General features: G+C 46.2%; 2 protein-coding genes and 1 long non-coding RNA gene across 25 annotated transcripts in view; 1 reads left to right on the top strand and 2 right to left on the bottom strand.

Moving 5' to 3' along the window:
- Positions 1-2,493, bottom strand: part of LOC140845851 (uncharacterized) — a 41,054-nt gene extending 38,561 nt beyond the window's left edge. For all 6 annotated transcript variants that reach the window (XR_012124768.1, XR_012124769.1, XR_012124766.1 and 3 more), the window contains exon 1: positions 2,359-2,493. This is a non-coding gene — a long non-coding RNA (uncharacterized lncRNA). The remainder of the gene's footprint in view (positions 1-2,358) is intronic.
- On the top strand, positions 2,362-6,145 carry LYRM2 (LYR motif containing 2). 2 transcript variants are annotated; one of them, XM_037014172.2, is made up of 4 exons: positions 2,362-2,517; positions 3,105-3,245; positions 3,679-3,755; positions 4,810-6,145. In XM_037014172.2, exons 1-4 carry the CDS (start codon positions 2,473-2,475, stop codon positions 4,841-4,843), a joined length of 297 nt encoding a protein of 98 aa, XP_036870067.1. In that variant the 5' UTR covers positions 2,362-2,472; the 3' UTR covers positions 4,844-6,145. The 2 variants fall into 2 exon arrangements, with proteins under 2 accessions (XP_036870067.1, XP_017518276.1); XM_017662787.3 differs by lacking the exon at positions 4,810-6,145 and having other exon boundaries at positions 2,367-2,517; positions 3,679-4,522.
- Positions 6,146-8,929: 2,784 nt separating this feature from the next.
- ANKRD6 (ankyrin repeat domain 6) overlaps positions 8,930-19,035 on the bottom strand; it is a 169,338-nt gene continuing 159,232 nt past the window's right edge. For all 17 annotated transcript variants that reach the window (XM_073220976.1, XM_073220980.1, XM_037014111.2 and 14 more), the window contains 7 exons: positions 16,062-16,166; positions 14,614-14,748; positions 14,126-14,311; positions 13,502-13,654; positions 12,162-12,275; positions 11,367-11,493; positions 8,930-10,243 (listed from right to left, as the gene is read on the bottom strand). In XM_073220976.1, the coding sequence (XP_073077077.1) occupies positions 9,672-10,243; positions 11,367-11,493; positions 12,162-12,275; positions 13,502-13,654; positions 14,126-14,311; positions 14,614-14,748; positions 16,062-16,166 (1,392 nt within the window). In that variant the 3' untranslated portion in view covers positions 8,930-9,671. The remainder of the gene's footprint in view (positions 10,244-11,366; positions 11,494-12,161; positions 12,276-13,501; positions 13,655-14,125; positions 14,312-14,613; positions 14,749-16,061; positions 16,167-19,035) is intronic.

Here is a 19,035-nt window from a genome sequence, read left to right on the forward strand (position 1 = left end):
TCACAGGACACCCGGCGAGACCTGACAGGGTGGGGTCAGTCAGGCCCTGGCCCCAGGGAAGGAGTAGGACGCGCCTGAGTCCCTGAGGAGGTGCTCATTCTCTCACTTGGAGCTCAGCTTCTTTATCTGCCTGCCTTCACTGTGTCCGCCTACACCCAGCCTGTCCAGCCTAACTCCTGGACATTCCTCTAGGCCTGTCCTCCGTTCTCTCTCTCTCCCCTGCACTGCAGCCGGAGCTCTGTCAGTCTGTAACCTGGACTACGGCAGTGGCATCCCAGACACATCACTTTGCTCACTTCATCCTACTCAAAACATCCAAGGAGACCTTCCCAGAATTCCTTTAGAGGGCCCTGTTGCAAAGAGGGTATTATTATTCATGCCTCCCACCGTGGCCTGATGCTCCTTCCCCTTTCTTCCAGCATGCCCACCACACTATGATCTGATCACAGCAAACCCTGGAGGGGCTGGAACCTGCCAGTGTCCCATGTGGTCTGAAATTTCCTTACCTTCTCTGCCTGACAAACCCCTAGCTCAGATAAGTCCTCCAGGAAGAATGAGCTCTCAGGATAGGAACCTGGACATGTGTAATACTACACTGTACTTAGATGTCTTCTGGTCCAAAGGGTGAGACTGGGGACAGGGAACACAGGACTCACGACAGTGTAATTACCCAGCACGAGTGAATGTTTTTCTAGATAGGAAGAATTGGTAAAAATGTTTTTTCTCATATACTAAAGATTCAACACTGCCAAATATTTTTTTAAATCCCGAAATGATTGGGAGGGACATGATATAAAACATTTTTAAATTAAAGGTCAACTTTAACAGAAGAGTATTATAAGAAACTACAGGGGAGTAGTCTTGCCAAATAAAACACAATACAACAAAAATATAACATCGAGTAACAAAAATTAGAAGCAACATGATACTAATTCCAGATGAAATAATTCAAACAATTTACCATATGGGCTTTACAAAGCCCAAGAAGAGGAATGAATTATTTAATAAATGGTGTTGAAGTTAGTTTAGCAGCTGTTAAAGAACTTATATCCACCACAAAACAAGTTCTAGATGGAGTATTTTAAAAGCCACAAAAAAGTGAAAACAAAGTTCTGAAATAGAATTACAAATGACTTCAAAGAAGATAAAATTGAAAGCCTCAGAAGAAATGAAAATGCTTATATAGGGATTGAAGGCTATATAAAAGAAAAGGGTGAAAATAAAAACTCAGAATAAAAGTTTTAAATTGCTAGAAATGGACAACCAAAGTGATGATGGTTCACAAAATGAATGTAATAAAGTAGTAAAGGATATGTAACCAATATTTTAACAAAATCAGTATGAATCGCTACAGCTAAGTAGTAGACAAACTTAAAAAAAAAAACGGTGGTGGCAGCAAAGACACTGACACTGTAACATCTTATATGCTGATAGGGACCAGAATGGAGGGGGTGAGGCCTTAATATGGGTGAATGTTGAACCACTCTTGTGTATTTGAAACCGTCGTAAGATTGTCTATCAATGATACTTTAACAACAACAAAAAAACGGTGGGACCAGCATCACTCCCATACATACAACAGGAGGTCTTGTTCTGAGTGTATTACGTGTAATACAACAGCTCCGAGGTAGATGCTGTTACTTCACTTTACAGATGAGGAAACATGCCAATCACGTTACCAAAACACAACTAGGACAAGGGAGTACGAGAGAATATCAACAAGCGATGCTCACTCCGTTAAACGGGTACTTGAACATTTTTTGCAATTTTAGGTATTCTATTTAGAAAGTAATACAGCAAAAATTTGCGAACCCCACTTTAAAAAGGCGTGTGGTGTGTTAGGAGGAAGACAAAACAACCACGAGTAAAAACTTAAGGCCTGGGGATATTCAGTTCCTCAGCATTAGAGATATAAAACTAAAATTGCAATGGGGCGGCCTTTTAAAAGCCTTGTTACTAATCATAAACAGACTGCCACGCCAGGAAAATAAATCTTGCCATAGAAAAAGAGCAGGATAAAAACGAGAAAAAAAGACAAAAAATAGGGTGCAAACTTTTCAAACTAACGTTTAAAATATTTTGGTATTTTTAACCATACACATTTAAAAAGTTTAAAAGAAATGCACCAAAATAATTTTCCCCTTGCCGCCAAAACCCCTAACTTCCTTCTAACGAAACTATTAAACAGGTGCCAGGAACTGTGCTAACTGCCTTACCACTCCTATTTCATGGTAACAATCCCTGATGCAAGCAAGCTATCCCGTTTCACGGTAAGAAAACGTGCTAAGACCGGTGACATTGCCCAAGGTTACCTAGCTCATAACCGGTTGCAGACCCGAGGGCTGTAGTTCCACCCACCTCCGAGGCTGACCTGCCGCGGTCGCCCAGGAAACAGCTCGTCCCACCTCCTGGCGCTGGCTCACTTCCGCTCCTGCGCACTGCGGCTCGGGCCAACCGAGCGCTCTGGAGAACATGGCCGCTTCCCGCTTACCCTCAGCGACGCTAACGCTGAAGCAGGTACCAGCTGTTCTCGCCGGCCTTACAGGGCAGCTTTCCGGAGTCTGATCTGTTATCCCCCTCTGCCTCCACCTAGTCCACGGAGCGGCTGTGGCGAGGGGGAAGGGGGGCACCTACCCTGCGCTCACTGTGATTGGCCGGGGCTGCATGGGCTGGGCTTCCCGTCGCGGAGCCTGACGGGAGGGGCGGGGCGGGGCTCTTGCTCTCCAGGCGCCCTGATGCCACAGCTGCCCGACCGCCACGGTGAGGGTTTCTCTGCCTGTCGTACTGAGCCATACTAGAGACCAAATGAGCGTACCAAAGGCTTTGCACAACTGCCTATAGAAAAAGTGCTGTTACTATGGTTGCAGCTTCGAGGAGACTGGTAGCCCTTTGCCCTGTCAGCTCTTGATTTTAGGGATTCTTAGGTTTGACAAATTAGTAAGCGAATAACCCAAATAAACTAACTGCCGTTTTCTTAAGTGTTTTTCTTTGCCCTTTCAACATTGAGGATCAAAGAGAAGTCATGTGGTTACAGTTTGGATTGCTAAAATAGAGCCTCCTGGCACCTTGTGCAGTTTTAATTGCCATTTCTTGTCCCGGTACAGTTCATGAGAAGGCAACAAGTTCTCCTTCTCTACAGAAGGATTTTGCAAGCAATTCGGCAAGTTCCGAATGATTCTGATCGCAAATACCTGCAAGACTGGGCAAGGGAAGAATTCAAAAGAAACAAAAGTGCCACCGAAGAGGTGAGAACGAGATGCTGGTGTTCGTACTCATCAGTGAAGTTTTTAAAAATTGAGTAGACATCTTGGAATATAAATGTCACTGAGATGCTCTATCTTGATTGTGGCTCTGAATGTTATGACTTTTCAAAAGATATTTTAAATTTTACAATTCTTACTGCACCTGCGTTTCATGGTAGCATCACCCAGCTTCTATGTTAGACTCTACACACACACATACATGAAAAGACTGTAATTACAGCATGGTGGTTCCGGAAGCATGATGATGGGGGTACATGAAAGCACGCCAGACATTGTACACCCTGTTAGCTTTTCACTTCCCTAATATGTAGCAGATGCAGTTCTCAGTATTGGTTCTTGACTAAAAAATAAACTAAAAGAACTATACCTTATTTAATGAGGTAAAACAGTGACCAGATTTCACTTTCTTCTACAGGATACAATCCGGATGATGATTACTCAAGGCAACATACAGCTGAAGGAGTTAGAAAAAACACTTGCCTTTGCAAAATCGTAACTACATCATTATTCTGAAAGATTTTTAGTCTCCATGTGTTTTGTTGTGCTCAGGCTCACTGATGGGCAGCCTAAAGCCAAGCCAGTCTGTCTGTACATTACTTGGGCAAAATAACAGAACATGGAGCATGGCATGTTGGACAGCAAAGAGTATCAAAATAATTGCCATAGCACTGAAAAATTTACCTTAATAGCATTTTGAATCTATTTCTGGATGTGCCAGCAGTTTAAGAAGCAAAAACCAGTATAAGAAATGGTCAGTTATCACATGAAAAGATGCTCAACACTGTTAACCATCAGGGAAATATAAAACAATGATACTCCTTCACATCCACGTAATTAAGAAGGGAGATAATAACAAATGTTGCTGGAGATGTAGAGAAATTGTAACCCTCACCTATTTGCTGGTGGAAATATAAAATGGTGCAGCCCCTTGGGAAAACAAGACTGCCGGTTGCTCAGAAGGTTAAACATAGATACCATATGATTTAGCAGTTCTGCTCCTAGGTTTATAAACGAGAACTGACAAGTATATAGTATTATTCCTAATAGCGAAAAAGTAGGAACAACCCAAATGCCCAACGCCTGATGAATGGTTAAATAAAATGTGATATATCCACACAGTATTATTTAGCAAAAAAGAGCGAAATGCTGATTCATGATAGACATGCATGGACCTGGAGACCAGTCACAAAAGTTCACACGTTGTATGACTGTGTTTATGTGAAACATCTATAGAATAAACAGATGAGTGGTTGCCTCGGGCTGTGGATGGCATGGAGAGTATTTAATTGCCAATGGGCAAGGGGTTTCTTTTCTGAGTGATGAAAATATTCTAAAGTTAGATTGTGGTGTTAGTTGCACAACTCGGTGAATATACTGAAATCCGTTGAGTCACGATTTTATCTCAACAAAGCTGGTTTTTTCCTCTGAGACAACTGACATAAAACATTGTCTAATCAATAAAGCTGTTTTAAAAAGCGGTATGAGATGATTAGAGGTATACTGACCTACAGCTTTTCTTGAAAAATCCTTCTGCATTACCCCTCAGGGCTGTGGAGGTATGTTCTCCAGATGTACCGTGATGTGATTCTCAGAGGACTCTGAAAACATCACTGCCGGGGCTCTCAAACTTTGTTGGAAAGAGGAGAGCGGCTGAAGGAATGTGCTGAATACAGAGGCAACTTCTGGATGAAACTAATGTCGTTACCTTAATATCTACATAAAAGAAAAATAAATTTTTAGGGAAGATGTTCAGTGCATCAGGTTCTCCAGTTCTAGGAAAAAAAAGTTTGAAGAATGCACTGGAAACAAGTTGACCTCAGGACCTTTTTGAAAGATACCAACTGTGTAACCCAGTTAATTTAGTGAAAGTGAAAGCTTGTGAGGGGCTGATGGGCAGTCCTGCAGGGAAGTTCTCTTCACCTACAGATCTGAAAAGTTAACCCAAGAATCTGAGCCGTGCCTGAAAGATGTAAAACAAAATTTGCAGAATGTAAGTGGTATCTGGTACTGGGCTGTGTGCCAGAGAGGCATAAGCTGATGGTATTTACGTCAGTAACCTGCATTGCCCAGGGTCCACTCCCATTTTCCACAGCCTCAGAGACCACAAGACAAAATGACTGAACATCTTCCACAGGGAAATCTAATTCAAAATGCTTGTATAAGCCAATTTTCAGTTTTATGTAAGTGTACTTTGGTCAACTGGTTGCAAAGGCATCTAATGAACAAAACGTTTGTGAAGTTTCTGAGTCTGAGCAGAGAACATTCATCTTTGTGTAACATGATTGACATACACACTCTGTCCGTAATAAATATAATTTTGCTGCTAAAAATCACCCTTTTAGGTGTGGAAGTCAAGGACTCGTTCTTAGCACTAGTGCACAAGAGCATTTGTGGTTTGAATCTGCAAGATGCAGATACCACGAACTCCCAAGACAACCTAACTTGGGGTTTGTTTTCTTTTAAAGTGGACAAAACAGTGAAAATTGAATTTTATCTTCCAGAGGCTAAGATTTTTATAATGGACAAGCATTTACCTTCATCTCTAAAGAAGTTTAATTTGTTCACTTATCATGCCTTGATTATCCCATCTTAATCAGACCAAATCTGTCGTTCAGGCTAGAAAGATTTAGTCAGCAATTTCTTCTCATCGATGGAACAGTCATTAACTAAGACACTGGCCAGAACAGAACTGCTGGTGAAACACATTTTATTTGCCAGTATTCTGGATCAGACAACAATTACCTTTCTGGATGTTCCCTGTAAACTATATACTCTTGAGTGTTAGAGTTTTGTTCATAAGATATGTAAATGCTCATGTATTTGAACTATAATAAATCTTTATGCTAAAACAATTTTAAATACAAAAGCTTTCTAGCATGTGACAGGTGGCTAAGGCTATTACTTAACATACTGACTGCCACTATGTAATTTCCTCCTTTTAAGTGTGTCCTCAGGTTGGAAGTTTTAAATTCATGGCACAGTTACTGCTGTGGCTGTACTTGCTGAGACGGGTGCCTAATATTTGGGCGAAGCAGAACATAGTTGTATTGGCATTACAGTTCTACCAGCAGTTGCTCGAAGACAGGCTGAGACCCATGCTTACCCCGATTACCTCTTTTATGGCACAAGTAAGGGAAGTGCTGGTAAAACACCAGAAGGAAGCAGCTCACGTCTACCTTGAAAGAAGTCGGGCAGATGTAGAAACAGATCTAAACAGGATCAAAATTGTCACCCTGTGCCAAACTAGAAATCGCTATAGACTATCTCCTTCCACTAGTCAGGCATTGGAGAGATTATATTAGGATGAAATTTACTGTTTTTTTCACCAAGAAGAGTAAATCACTTTTTACTGTATTTTGTATTTTAAAAAGTGCTTTGCTGTGCTGTCTTCCTTTAGTGTTTCATGGACTTAATATGTTCACATTTGATTGTCATAACATTTGACATACAGGAAAAGACTTTCCCCTTTCACATTACAACTAAAAATATTGTTAATGTTTTTTCTTAATCATAAGAGGTATCCTAAGCTGATTTAAACTGATCTGTCCTTTCAATCTTACTTGATTGGCTCTTCTATCACAAGAAGAAATGTATTTAGCTTTTAGGAACAATTTGTCAGTCAAAATATGTTATCTCTGCCTGCATACAAGTGGGGTTTTGTCCTTCTTTGCTCGATATTTTCCAAAAAGGCAACAGTTTAAACAGAACATTTAAACATTTAAACATGTACAGCTTACACAGAGAAATCTCTCCAGGTTACAGGCTTTTAAAAAAAATTCTTTTTCACACAGTGCACCTGATCTCTACTTGAAAGCAGATGTATTTATTCTGTTACACTTTCATAGAAACAAGGTGAAGTGTGGCTGGGTGAAGGCACTCTTAGAGGAGCCACAAAATCTGATCAACCACATGAGTGAGTGAAAGTAGAGGCTAAACAAAGTGCTCACACTTTCCCTTTTTAAATAGGGAATTTAATATCCACAGTGTTGAGAACCATGTTTTAACACTTGGAAGAGACACAAATTCAAGGTAATAAAAATATTAAATAGAAGACAACATACCTCACAAGTATCAACACTTGACTGAAAAAAAAGGTATAAACATGAAAACACTTCCTTTATTTTGGGCTCCCAAAGTCCGAAGTAAGATTAGAATGACTAATCTATCACAGATATGATTTACTATACTCAATGCATTAATGCACTAACAATTTTTTAAATTACTGCAACACTGTACAACTTTCCTGTGTTTTACATCATTTTTTCCGCAGCTATTGAAAATTCCAGTCTGTTTCATACACAACCTAAATGACAGGCTATGAATAGTTAATAGTCCTGCGTCTTTGGAAAAGTACTACCGCGGCATTTGCTCATTTGAGCAGACAGCACAAGGAAAAATACACACTGACCCAGAGCTGAGTTTCTGACTAAGGAACAAAAATGGACCAAACAGTTGTTGCACATAAAAAGCTCCTGCACTGGCCTTGAGACGCCGCCGTCTCTCTGGGTTAGGGGGCCGACCAATCCCGTTCCATTTCCTTCCCTCTGTTTTCCCTTCTGTGAGAGAGAAGATCCATGTGATCTGCCAGAGTAGGTACATCTAGTCCGTTCCCTGGTCTCTACTAGAAGCAACTGGCAAAAGTACCCCATTCACAACGCTAAGCTGCCTGTTTCTGCCGGGTGGGAGTTACATAATCAAAATACTTCCCACTGGAGCACTCTATGGTCTAGATGGCAAAATTTAAATTTAGTTTATTTTCAGCCTTTCTCCACCAAGATACCCTTTGAGGTGAGAGGAGATATTTTGATAAGTGAAAATAAGTCCTACTTGGGGCACAATTTACTGAACATCTCAGGAGTTCATCTCTTCTCTGACTCTGAGGCATCTCTCAAAAGATTAATATATGTTGAGGAATGAAGCATTGTTGGGGACAGGTGTAGAAAACTGAAGGTACCATTTATGATCCTGTGATTCTGCATTAGGAACAAATCAATGAAAAGAGGAGAAGTGCCTCCACATTTAGCAACCCAGCACGAGTCTCTGGGGAACAACCGTCTACCTACTTGCTAGTTGAGGAGTGAGACAAGCTCATAAACATGACACAAACATGAGAGAACATCAAATTAATTCCCTGCCCAGGTTCTGTGAGGGTGGCACACATACATCTGCGTGAATTAGGAGTATCTATAGCCATAGACGGTCACTGTTAGAGAAACCAACAAAACAAAACACCATGAGCTTGAAGGGAAAAAGCAAAGAGATGAAAAGCGTACTTTGTCTTTCTGGGTGTTTCCATGTCAGAACATCATTACAGTCTCTCTGGCTCAATGAGCAACATTTTTTTCAAAATTATAAGCAATGGTTACTTGGTTCTTATATTTATAGAAAGAGAATTGAGGTTTCTATGCACACATGGAATTTTGAGGAGATGAATATAATCTCACATTCCAAGGGACAAAATACTTAGCAAATAATTAAATCCAAAGTTTCAATGCACCCATGCTACTTTTACAACTATGTGTATACTCCATAGGGTAAAAATCCTTAGAGCTCCATAAAGCTGGGGACTTGTGGGGACTAAATCAAGTTATTGTGTTGACAGAGTCCCTGCAATGCAGTGAAAAGCTTTTGAGGTTTTCAATGACAGAACTCAATAAAAAATGAAGTACTTTCAAGCAATAGCTGTATTTCTTTATAAAACATAGCCCAATAAGCTCAAATTCAGAAAAGTACTCTGGGATGTTTGGGTTTGATTATGAAGAGGTTACAGAAGTTTCAGGTAATTGTTGCATGAAAGTTTTTCCACTCATCTGCTTTAAAATCACTAAGATTAATCAACTGTAGTATTTCTGTAATTTGGCTGAAAATGCAGAAACAATGTTCAAATGATCTGAACCTTTCTCATTTGTGTCCATTATTAAACATTCCCAGTGCTGTTAGCCAGTTGCTCATTATTTAATTAAACTGACTGCAAACATTCTAAGATATACTGGATCTCGTGACATGAAAATCTCTCCTCACTCGGTAAGTTTTCACCTGGTTAACATGTCAGCATTTTGAGAATTCACAAGGGATTAACATCTCTTCTTGCTTTTGATTTATCCTGAATTTGGGGATCATTCAGTTTCTTAGCATGGCTGGCTTAATGTGAGCTTTTGAACTTCAGATGAACTTGAATTAAGGTTTTGAGTTTGTAATGAAACCTGAAACTCAGCAAGCTCCTGCGGGTTTCAGTTTAAGTGTTGAAGTCTTCATAACTTCCGGGCACAGGAAACATGTGTCTGGCACATTCTCGAAGTTACGGATTTTTTTTTTATGCGCACCATAACTGACCCCTCGGGCACAGCTGTTCTGCGCTCACACAACCGGAAATTCCCACGAACCCCTTCCTGTGCCACTTCCCCGGCCCTAGTTTTCCTTCTGCACCTTCGTCCTTAGTTTAGCAAGTTCCTCTTCCAAACTTTTAATATGTTCCTTCAGTGTGGCCTTGTCCTGCTGGGCTTTGTGGCTGGCCTGGCTTCGTGCTTCCTCAATCTTCCTTTCATACCACTTCTCCATCTGGGTGGAAACAGCCTCAAAAAAATACTGGGTAATCTCCAGAGCTTGGGCGGTGTCTCGGACATGAGGTGCAGGCTGCTCGCTGCCTCCTGCGGCTGGCGGCTGCCCACCGGCGTTGCCAGGGGCTGGGTGCGGGGCTCGATGCCTCATCAGCCCACTCTTCCCAGACTTCTTGGTTTGGGTGCCCTTGTCGATGCAGGGCCCGGCCTGCTGCTCGCACGGGGCTGTCTCTTTCAAGGGCAGCAAGGCCGTGTGGCCCCTGGCATTCCTCAGGCGGCAGCCCATGCAGTCCGAGGCGGGCAGCTCCTGCTGGAGCCCCTGGGCAGCGGCCACATGGAGGGCCTTTTCCTTGGGCCTGACCACCAGTGGGGAACTGTCAGAAGCTGCTCCTGGACCTGCGGTCACCACCGACTGATCCACACCTGGTTGCAGAAGGAAAAGAAAGGTCAGAGCAAATCCACAGTCACGTAGCCACGGGCCTGTGGGTCGGCACCTGAGTCCCAGGAATCCCGCGAGCCGCCAGCCTCCCCAGCCACCTAGCACCATGTGCAGCTTCTCCTCTGCCCTTCCGTCCGCTTCTGCCCGATGACCGTTGCAGCCGGCCAGGGCGTACACGCATACTCCGTTAGCCACACTGGCGGCGGCTGAGCCAGAAACATTGCCGGCCTTTCCTGTCGCCTGCTTCACTCTACCCTAGGAGGCTCTGGCTACCACCTCCTGATTGCTACAGGTGACCCAGCTCGCCAAGCGTCTCAAAACGAAACTGGGCACTTATTGATGAGAATGAATATCCCCGTTCTTCGATTTCTGGGCCCTTTGTATGTCACAGCCCCAGTTACTAGTTCCTTGACACGAGCTCTGATTTGGAGAGGTGGTCCTATGCCCAGAGCCCCAGCCAAGCTCCATGACTAGGCCTAGCAGGAAAAGTTGGCCCCGGAGTCTCCCAATGTGAAAAGCACAAAGAAGGTAAAATCACAGCTCCGGAAATGGTCCACAGTAACATAAAAACACTTGACATATCAAAATCCCCCACGGAGGCCTCATCACTAAAGCTCTGAACGTGCTTAAAACCAGCATCCCTGAGCATAATCACTGCGGCTGAAGTGAAGATCACGGCTTAAAGCACCTCTCACGCAGCCCCGGTGGCAGCTTCCACGTATGAACAGCTATTTAAGGAGGTTTCACAGAGCTGGGCAAAGGTGAAAGGTCAGTCAGCGAGAAGAAAGGGGAAAGGGCAGAGGGTGAGGGCCAGAGCTCTGCCGGAGAGCCGCCCATTCATGACCCCTCATCTTCGGAGGCCACTGACCCCATCGGTGCTGTAGCTGAGGCACTGCTATCACTGAGCAGCAATTCTTTTACTCTCTCATTCTACTGGTTTTGAGCATTTAATAGGCGTGCGTTATAACTGTTCAGGAGCTGAGCACACAGCAGTGGGGACAACTTGGCACCTGCCCCCACGCACGTTACTCCTCAGTGCAGTGTTCCCCACAACCCTCGGACGCGGACCCAGGACAGATCAAGGTCTCTCTCTCTGCAGGTGGTTACCTGTAGAGGACTCGCAAGTAGATGGTGTGGATTTAGTCCTCGAGGCCCTGGAATCTCCAGAAAGCTTCACCTCCAGGTTCTGAATCTTTAACATGCACCAGGTTTTTAATTCATCCACCAAAGACAGCTAAAAACACACAAAATAACTGGTGAATTTGATACATGATTTGTGAAAAGGTATCAATTATGGACTTTTCAATTAGGACAGCTGAGAAGCCCACAGGCTGTGACTGAGCCCCCCCACAGGCTACACGGCCTCCTCCGCTGGCATACTTCAGACCAGGGCTCACCTGGCACCCAAGCTGGTGACCGACAACCTGTCATCTTCATTAAGTGACCCAGAGCCACCTTCAACTCATCCCCAAAGCTTCCCAAGTGTCCCGAGCCAGCACTTCCGGCTGAGCTCTCACACACTCCAAGTACTTGTCCCATGTGTCCTGTCTTGGCTGGACCATAAACATCCTAGGGGCATGAACCGAACCTGGATCAACAGGGCAACGGCCCCCAAATGCATGACACAGAGAACTTCCCCGGGGCAGAGCTCCACTTTCTCCAGCACGTTCTATAAACCACTCAGTCCCCACCTGCTGCCACCATACTCAGCGGCAAACAGGAACTGAGCTACAGGTTCTCTTCTGCTAACTTCATTTCAGAGTCATAAAAATGACCAGCTATGTAATGTAGATGCTTGTAAGGTCTCATGGCCTCTGGGTCTTGAGCGACAGGTCTGAGGGCTGACTCGGGTCGGGGGGTGTGATGACTCTCCAGCTAAGGACTGGCCGAGCCGGGCCTCACCTGCCGCTTCTCTCCCTCGTGCCTCTCGGCGTCTGCATGCTGCTGCAGGCGGCTCAGGCACTCTGTTCGCTCTGCCGAGAGTCTCTCAACCATCAGCTTGTCCAGGACACGCATCTAGGGTACGAGGGGCAAAGAGCACATGACTGAGATGATCTGAGGCCCTGGCCTCCCAACTCCTGCTCAGGGTACCAAGCAGGGACCAGAGAGGATGCAAGCAAACCTCAGCTCCTCACCTATTCTCTTTCCATACAATACCCCACGCATTCTTTTCTTGCAGAATTCCTAAGCCACATTTCTATGTAGGCCAATGTTTCTTTTTCTCATTTTTTAAGTCCTAAGGGGCTTAAAGACTGTGAATAGACAGTAAATATACAAGGGGAGCCGATGCAGACTTTGTAGGTGAAAGAATTTTTGTAGGTCTCAGAACATCATTTCTAAGATGATTATTACAAGGGAACACCTGAAGCTATTCTCCTCTATTTTAAATTAATTTATCTTCCCCCTCTCCTTTTAAATAGTTCTGGCTACCCAAGAGGTGGTGGAAAAACAAACAGCCAGGGCTTTTTCCAGCTTTCCCAGTGAACAAACACTCCTGCTCCACGGAGAGTGAGCAAAGCCAGTGCGAAGACGGGTGTGGGAGGAGTTCAAAGGGGCCGCTTCAGGGACCAGGTGACCGTTCCCTTCCAGTCATCCCCCTGGGCTTCCTTTCCGTCTTGACATTTCCTGGAGGGCCGGACACCCAACAGGGCAAACCCTTCCCTGCCCCGGAGCATCCAGGAGAGGAGGGAACCGCGCTGGGCTGCAGCCGGCACCTGCGGGCTTACTGCCTAGCTCCCCGCGTGTCAGAGACACGGGGCACGCGGGGAACGTACTGCCCGCTGTTTGAATCTGGGTGGAGGGGAGCCAAGGTTCGTGTTACTATTATTTCTACTTTTCTCTCTGTTCGAAAAGTTTCTCAATACACAGTTGGAAAAGAAAAAAAAATAGATATGATTATTCTGATTTTATTGTGCAAAGGGGTATAGAGCACATAGAAAAAACCTGGAAGAGAATAAACCCACACCTCAGGAGTGCTTTCTCACCATGGTGGGCTTCTGGGTGATTTGTCTTCCTTTCTAATTTTTGTATTTGAAAAAATGCTCTGAAATGGATAAGTATCACTTCTATAATCAGAAGCAAGTTATACATGTTTTTTAAAAATTTCAGTAAATGGGCTTTAGAGAAAGCACCTAAGCAGGCCTCTTCCCTGACACTCTCAGGACAGAGTCTGCAGGGGTCTCTTTCTGATTTCCTTTCCTGCCAGGACACCCCGGATTTCGGGGGCTGGGTGATCTGCTTACGTGGTGCTGGGTCTTATTCTCCATCTGACCCAGTTTTGTGTTCATTTTATCCTGAACTGATCCCAGCTCTGCTCTGATCTCCTCCACAGTTGCCTCCAACTGATTCTCCAGCTTGTTGATCAGGGGTTCACATCGACAGCCATTTATCGGCGCCTAAGAGGGAAACAAAAAAGGAATCAATCCAACTCATTTGTTCCTCCAGCAAATCAGTTCTGAGTACCTATCATGTGCCAGTCAGCATACTGGGGGGTGCAGACAAGGAAGGAGAGTTACCTGCTGGAACGGCCAGCAGGCCAAGCCTTGGGTACAGTAGGCACTAAGAAGATTCAGAGAGTGAGATATGGTCCCAATCTGCAAGCTACTTTTATCTATTCTGGGGCCTCAAGATTACCTTGTCACCTAAGGATGGTGCAGAAAGCTTTGTACTCCCCCTGTGTGCCTGGGCCTAAGCAACAGGAGTTGTCTGCACTGTGTAGGTGGGGAGGTCCAACTGGCGATTGTTCAAAGCTCATGCCTTCTTAAGTCAATGCCTCAAGTGGATACTAGCCCCCAGAAATTGTGTTAAACAGAACACCGTGCTTAAGGCTTGCAGTCACCCTACATCCTGCAGGGCGCGGTGGGTACCTGCATCACTTTCCCGTCCTTTCCCCGGTACAGCGTGTAGAGCTGGTATGCTCGGAACTCGTGGGGGGCCGGCGGGGGGGAGCACCGGTGCCTGGGCCTCTTTTTAGCGTGGTTATGAGTGTGCAGGCTCTTCTGGTGTCCAGGCTGTTGGTCTGCGGGTGGGGTGGGGTCCGAAAACGCTGACACCTGTGGGAAAGGAAGACATGACACTCGTTGGTACTGTGACCTGCACAACGGACATCCAGCAGCGGCTCCAGTATCACCCAACTTGTGTCCCCTGTGCCCTGCTCCGAGCACCACATCACAAGAAATGGGTCAAGATCAGCATGCCCACCTTGTGTCCACAGTAAGCCAGACTTCATCTCTGCGCTTGGCTCCAAACCAGCAAGCCCAGTGGAGTGGCTTTCTGGCTGCTGAGCCCGACGCCATCCCAGGCCCACCGCCAAGCTGCCTCCCAGCCCTCTCAGTGGCTCCACGTGCCTCCTGACCTTGGGTCTTGACTTTCTCTGCCTGTTGTCCTTCACTCTGGGCTCCGGGGAGGCTGACAAGAAATCTTCGCTGGCCTCTTCTTTCCTGGGCACAGCCTGTTCACTGCTGGGGGTGTCTCCTGCAGAGACACTTCCCTACAGAGAAAAAAAGCCCAGAAATCTGTTCTAACTGCCCCCCCTGGCCTTTTCCAATAATGCTGTGAAATTCTCTTTGCAAGTCTCCATTCCACGGGGACCTATGAGAATCCTTGCCAAGGACAAATGTCAGCCATGGGGAGCACAGCTGTGTGGGCCTAACTGAACACACACGCCTTTTCCTATCGGCTGAATATTTGGCTTTTAACGTGTTAGATACCAGACTAAATGCAGCCTTGGGTCTAATTCTGTGTTCTAGAACTTCAGGGACCTCCCAACACAAAACAACTCAGGAGTAGAGATTTTTGGTTTTTTGCATTTCAACAAAAAACAATCCCACTCACTCTCTGAGGTTGGGCCCCCAGAATTCAAGTGGAGAGTGGGAACTCTCTGAAATGAAAAACACCACCACAGTTCTGGCTTTTGTGAGCACTTTTACAAATGAATATGTATTATTCACACACAGGAACTTAATCAGAGTTACAGGGCCTTAACCCTGGGAACTTGTAAGAGGACTTTGCAAGAGCAGACAAAAGAACAAGTACTTGGTATAAAATTGTATGTGCCAAAAGTTGTCTCTCTATCCCGGGAGAGCTGAAAAGCATGGTTTGTTCCAGGGCTGCCATGTAGAGCGGTACAGGCTGCTCACTGCACAAGGGTACCTAGCTGAGAGGGGTGAGTGGGGCAGGAGGAGCTGATGCCTATCCTCCACATGTGCCCTGTGCAGGGCCGGGCTGCCCTGGGGGCATCTTCTCTGGTTTGCGCAGCCTCAGTCTGCTCCCTAAGGGGGAGAGAGGACGGAGTTTATGACAGTGGCTCTCACTGTGGTCTGTGTCAGAACCTCCTGGGGGGCTAGTCCACACGCAGACTGCTGGGCTCTCAGCCCAGAGTTTCTAACGCAGTGGGTCGAGGTGAGGCCCCCACATCTGGGTTTCTAGCAAGGTCCCAGATGACACGGGGGCCACCCACTTTGAAAACCACGCTGCACACAAAGGCAGGGTGCCCGAGAGGCAGTGCTGTCCATACGGTGGGGGAGGCCCCCCCACATGGGGTAGTCAGTGCCCCCACACGGGGTAGTCAATGTCCCCACACGGGGTGCTGGGAAGGACAGCCGACACTCACGGGTGCAGGATCCAAAGTCTCAGAACAGAGGAGGCCGAGGGGAAAGGCTGACAGCGGAGTGAAGGGGCCCAGTGGGGGGAGAGGCCGAGGCTGGCAAGGGGGCCGCGGGGGCTTCTGGGGGAGGCAAGGAGAGTGTCTCCGGCCCCCAGGCTGGGGCAGGGCTGGGGCGGGTCGGGGGTGCTGCCTCCTACCTTGCTCTGTGCCACCTCATCTCTTGGCACAGACTGGGCTCTCCTCTCGTCCTTGAGCCTCTCTCTCTTTTTCCTCAGGCTTCGCCCACGACTGAAGCGCAAGACCTGAAGGAGGCAAGAGGCTCCGTTACAAGCGGTGGGTGTGTGCAGCATTGGTGGGAGAGAAGTCCCTGCCCTCGGCATTCAAGGCCTAACGGGACTGGGGCGAGACCAGGCACCTGCTTCAGACAGGCACCTCCAGACCACCTGCTGTGCCTCCTCGGGCTCGTGCTGGGCACTGTGGGGACCAGACACAGGCAGGGCATTGCCGCTGGCCTCACAGAGCTTTCAGTCCACGACAGTATCATCAGGCCAGGGCTGCCATGCGGATGTGCAGGGCACCATTCACACAGAAAAGGGTGTGAGTGGCGTCCCCTGGGCTTGCACGGCTTGGCAGCCCTATGCCGGGCGCAGGCTCACTGCCTGGGTACCCTGGACCTGAACTAGCACATCAGGCTTTTCTTGGCCAAACTCTAAGTCATGTTCAATTTGATTCAAACATTACTGCGGTGCATCCGTGAGCCTTGGTACTGACCACAGAGTCTCTTCCCCAAAAGGAAGCGATGGTCTGCCCGTAATGTGCGGAGAGGTAGAAGGGACAGGAGCGAGAACGTGAGGGGTCTGACAGATCCCGACTGGAACCCAGCAGCTGCCTACAGGAGCTCCGGGCAAGTTCCTAGACCTCTCTGTGCCCTGCAGTCTTGAACGTGACAATGAAGAGTTGCTGGGCTTAACCAACACGAAGGAGGTGGTGGTGCACTTAGGGCCGTCGGGCACTGTCAGTTGCCTCCCACCCAGCTGGCTACCTTTGAGCTGCTCAGAGGGCCGAGGACGTCTAGCCACAGAAGACAGACCTTGGAGCCGGTGGAGACCTTCCGTCTCCAGCCCAGCTCCACACCCTTCCCCTGACTTGCAGTCGCAGGGTCCACCCCCTTTAACCAGGAGGTTCTGAAGGCGAAGACAGTTTCTCAAGGTCACACTGTCTTTCTACGGTAAAACATTTTATGTTGCTTTGCATAGATTGATAAGGGTTCTCTGCAGTTCAGCACAGTGTTCTCATTTCTGTGTCAGACCTGCTTGTGTCCATTAAGTTCAATGATTCCTTTGTAAGACAAAAAGAACCTGTACACGTTCTGAGAACATCTCAGTGGAACATTCTGCCAATTCCTGCCAATATCTGCCTGTGGCTAAGCCCGATTTTTACTCTCATCCCTAAGCCAGCAGCTCTGAAAGTGTCCAGGGACCCCTGGGTCCATGAGGCTAAAATTATTTTCGTGACACTGCAGCAGCGCTGGTCTCTCCCGCTCTGACTGTCTTTGGGGTGTGCAGTGGAGTACCCCGGAGGTTGCATGCATGAAACTGCAACAGGTAACAGGATCCTCAATTTCTGCGTGCAGTTTTCTTTCAAGTAAGACAATAGGAGATTTGCAAAAATGTAAAACAATGGTACTCTTCTCACTCAATTTTTGTGTTGAGAAATAGTTTTTTTCACAGAAAAGATGCTATTTATGTTACTGTAAAATAGACTTATTTTTAAATGAACATCTTTAACATCTCTCAACTTTAATTTCAAAGAGGGTAACTATGAATAGACATAACTCACATAAAACAAAGGGGCCTCTGTAATATTTAAGAACGTAACAGGGTCCTTAGAACACAAGGTCTGAGAACTGCTGGCCTAAACCATTTTTAAACTGAATTCAGACTCACTAGGAGGTCAAGTCTGATGAAAGGAAGTGAGCAGCGCCCGGTCATTCAGTTTATGGGCCCTTAGACCAGGATACAGCACCAGAATCAACCTGAAACTCATTTCAGAAGCATCTGTGAACCACATCAATTCAAAATAAGGAGGGACACTCAAGAGTCACCCAAACCCAACATAATCACCAGAAAACTTCCCTCTATAAACCATGTTATTAGCCAGTGAGAATAACCGCGTGGCTCACAGCTGTTCTCAGCACACCATCCCAGCTACCAGAGGGAACGTCAGCAATCTTTTTCAGTTCATACAAATCAGGGGATACTGATGTTCAGTCCTCAGCAAGAAGCATCTTCTCAGTACTGCTGTGAGCCACTGAAATCCATGGCCAACTAAGGTGCCCAGGCAGGGGGATTTTTTGTTTCAAATAAAAAACAGTAAGACCATTTCTGGAACTATGGAACAGCAGAACAGCACACATACAATATTATGCATATTTAAAAGTCCCTTCTTTGTGCTGAGAAGAGGGTTTAGCATGTATAATTACATAAAATATCTTTTCATACAATGTCATCCTGGGTGACATTCAATATGGGTGCAGAAAAACTTGCCTATTTCTTGTGGAAATCCCTCAAGGAGAATGGCCCACGGTAAAAACTTTTCCCCTATGACTGCAGATCTTGGGCTCTGGAAGACAAACGCCAGGCAGGTTCAAGGCACATAAGTCTTTGTGTGCGTGGGGGATATTCTACTCCCCAGCTGATGACGTTCATACAGCTGAGGGCAGAGCTGGCTATCCAAACTGCCAAATGCTGACATGCCAGCGAACTGTGAGGGGTTCTTTCATTTATAAAGCACCCCATGCTTTTCGATCCATGGACAGACCAGCCTTTTTCTATGAGATGTCATGGATGTGATTCTGCTGGTGATTTGTCTGCATAGCTGGAGAGGTAGAGCCTTCTTCCAAGGGAGCACCTGACTCGTGCCTGTCAAGGGCTCCACGGACTTCCAGAGACCACCTAGAAGGACCAACTCCATGGCCAAAATGTGATCAATTTTCAAAATGCAAAAAAAAAAATCTTAAACATTTCCAGAAACTGACAGTTATATTAGGCATGTTTTAAAAACTGGAACGAACTAAAGGCCATACAGAACCCTGGCTGGCTAGGGCTGGGCTGTGATGCAGCCGAATGGTGTCTGGAAATTTCCTCTGGCTCCCTGAGACTTTGTCCTCTT

Source organism: Manis javanica, chromosome 13 (genome assembly GCF_040802235.1).
Source record: "Manis javanica isolate MJ-LG chromosome 13, MJ_LKY, whole genome shotgun sequence".
NCBI lineage: Eukaryota > Metazoa > Chordata > Mammalia > Pholidota > Manidae > Manis > Manis javanica.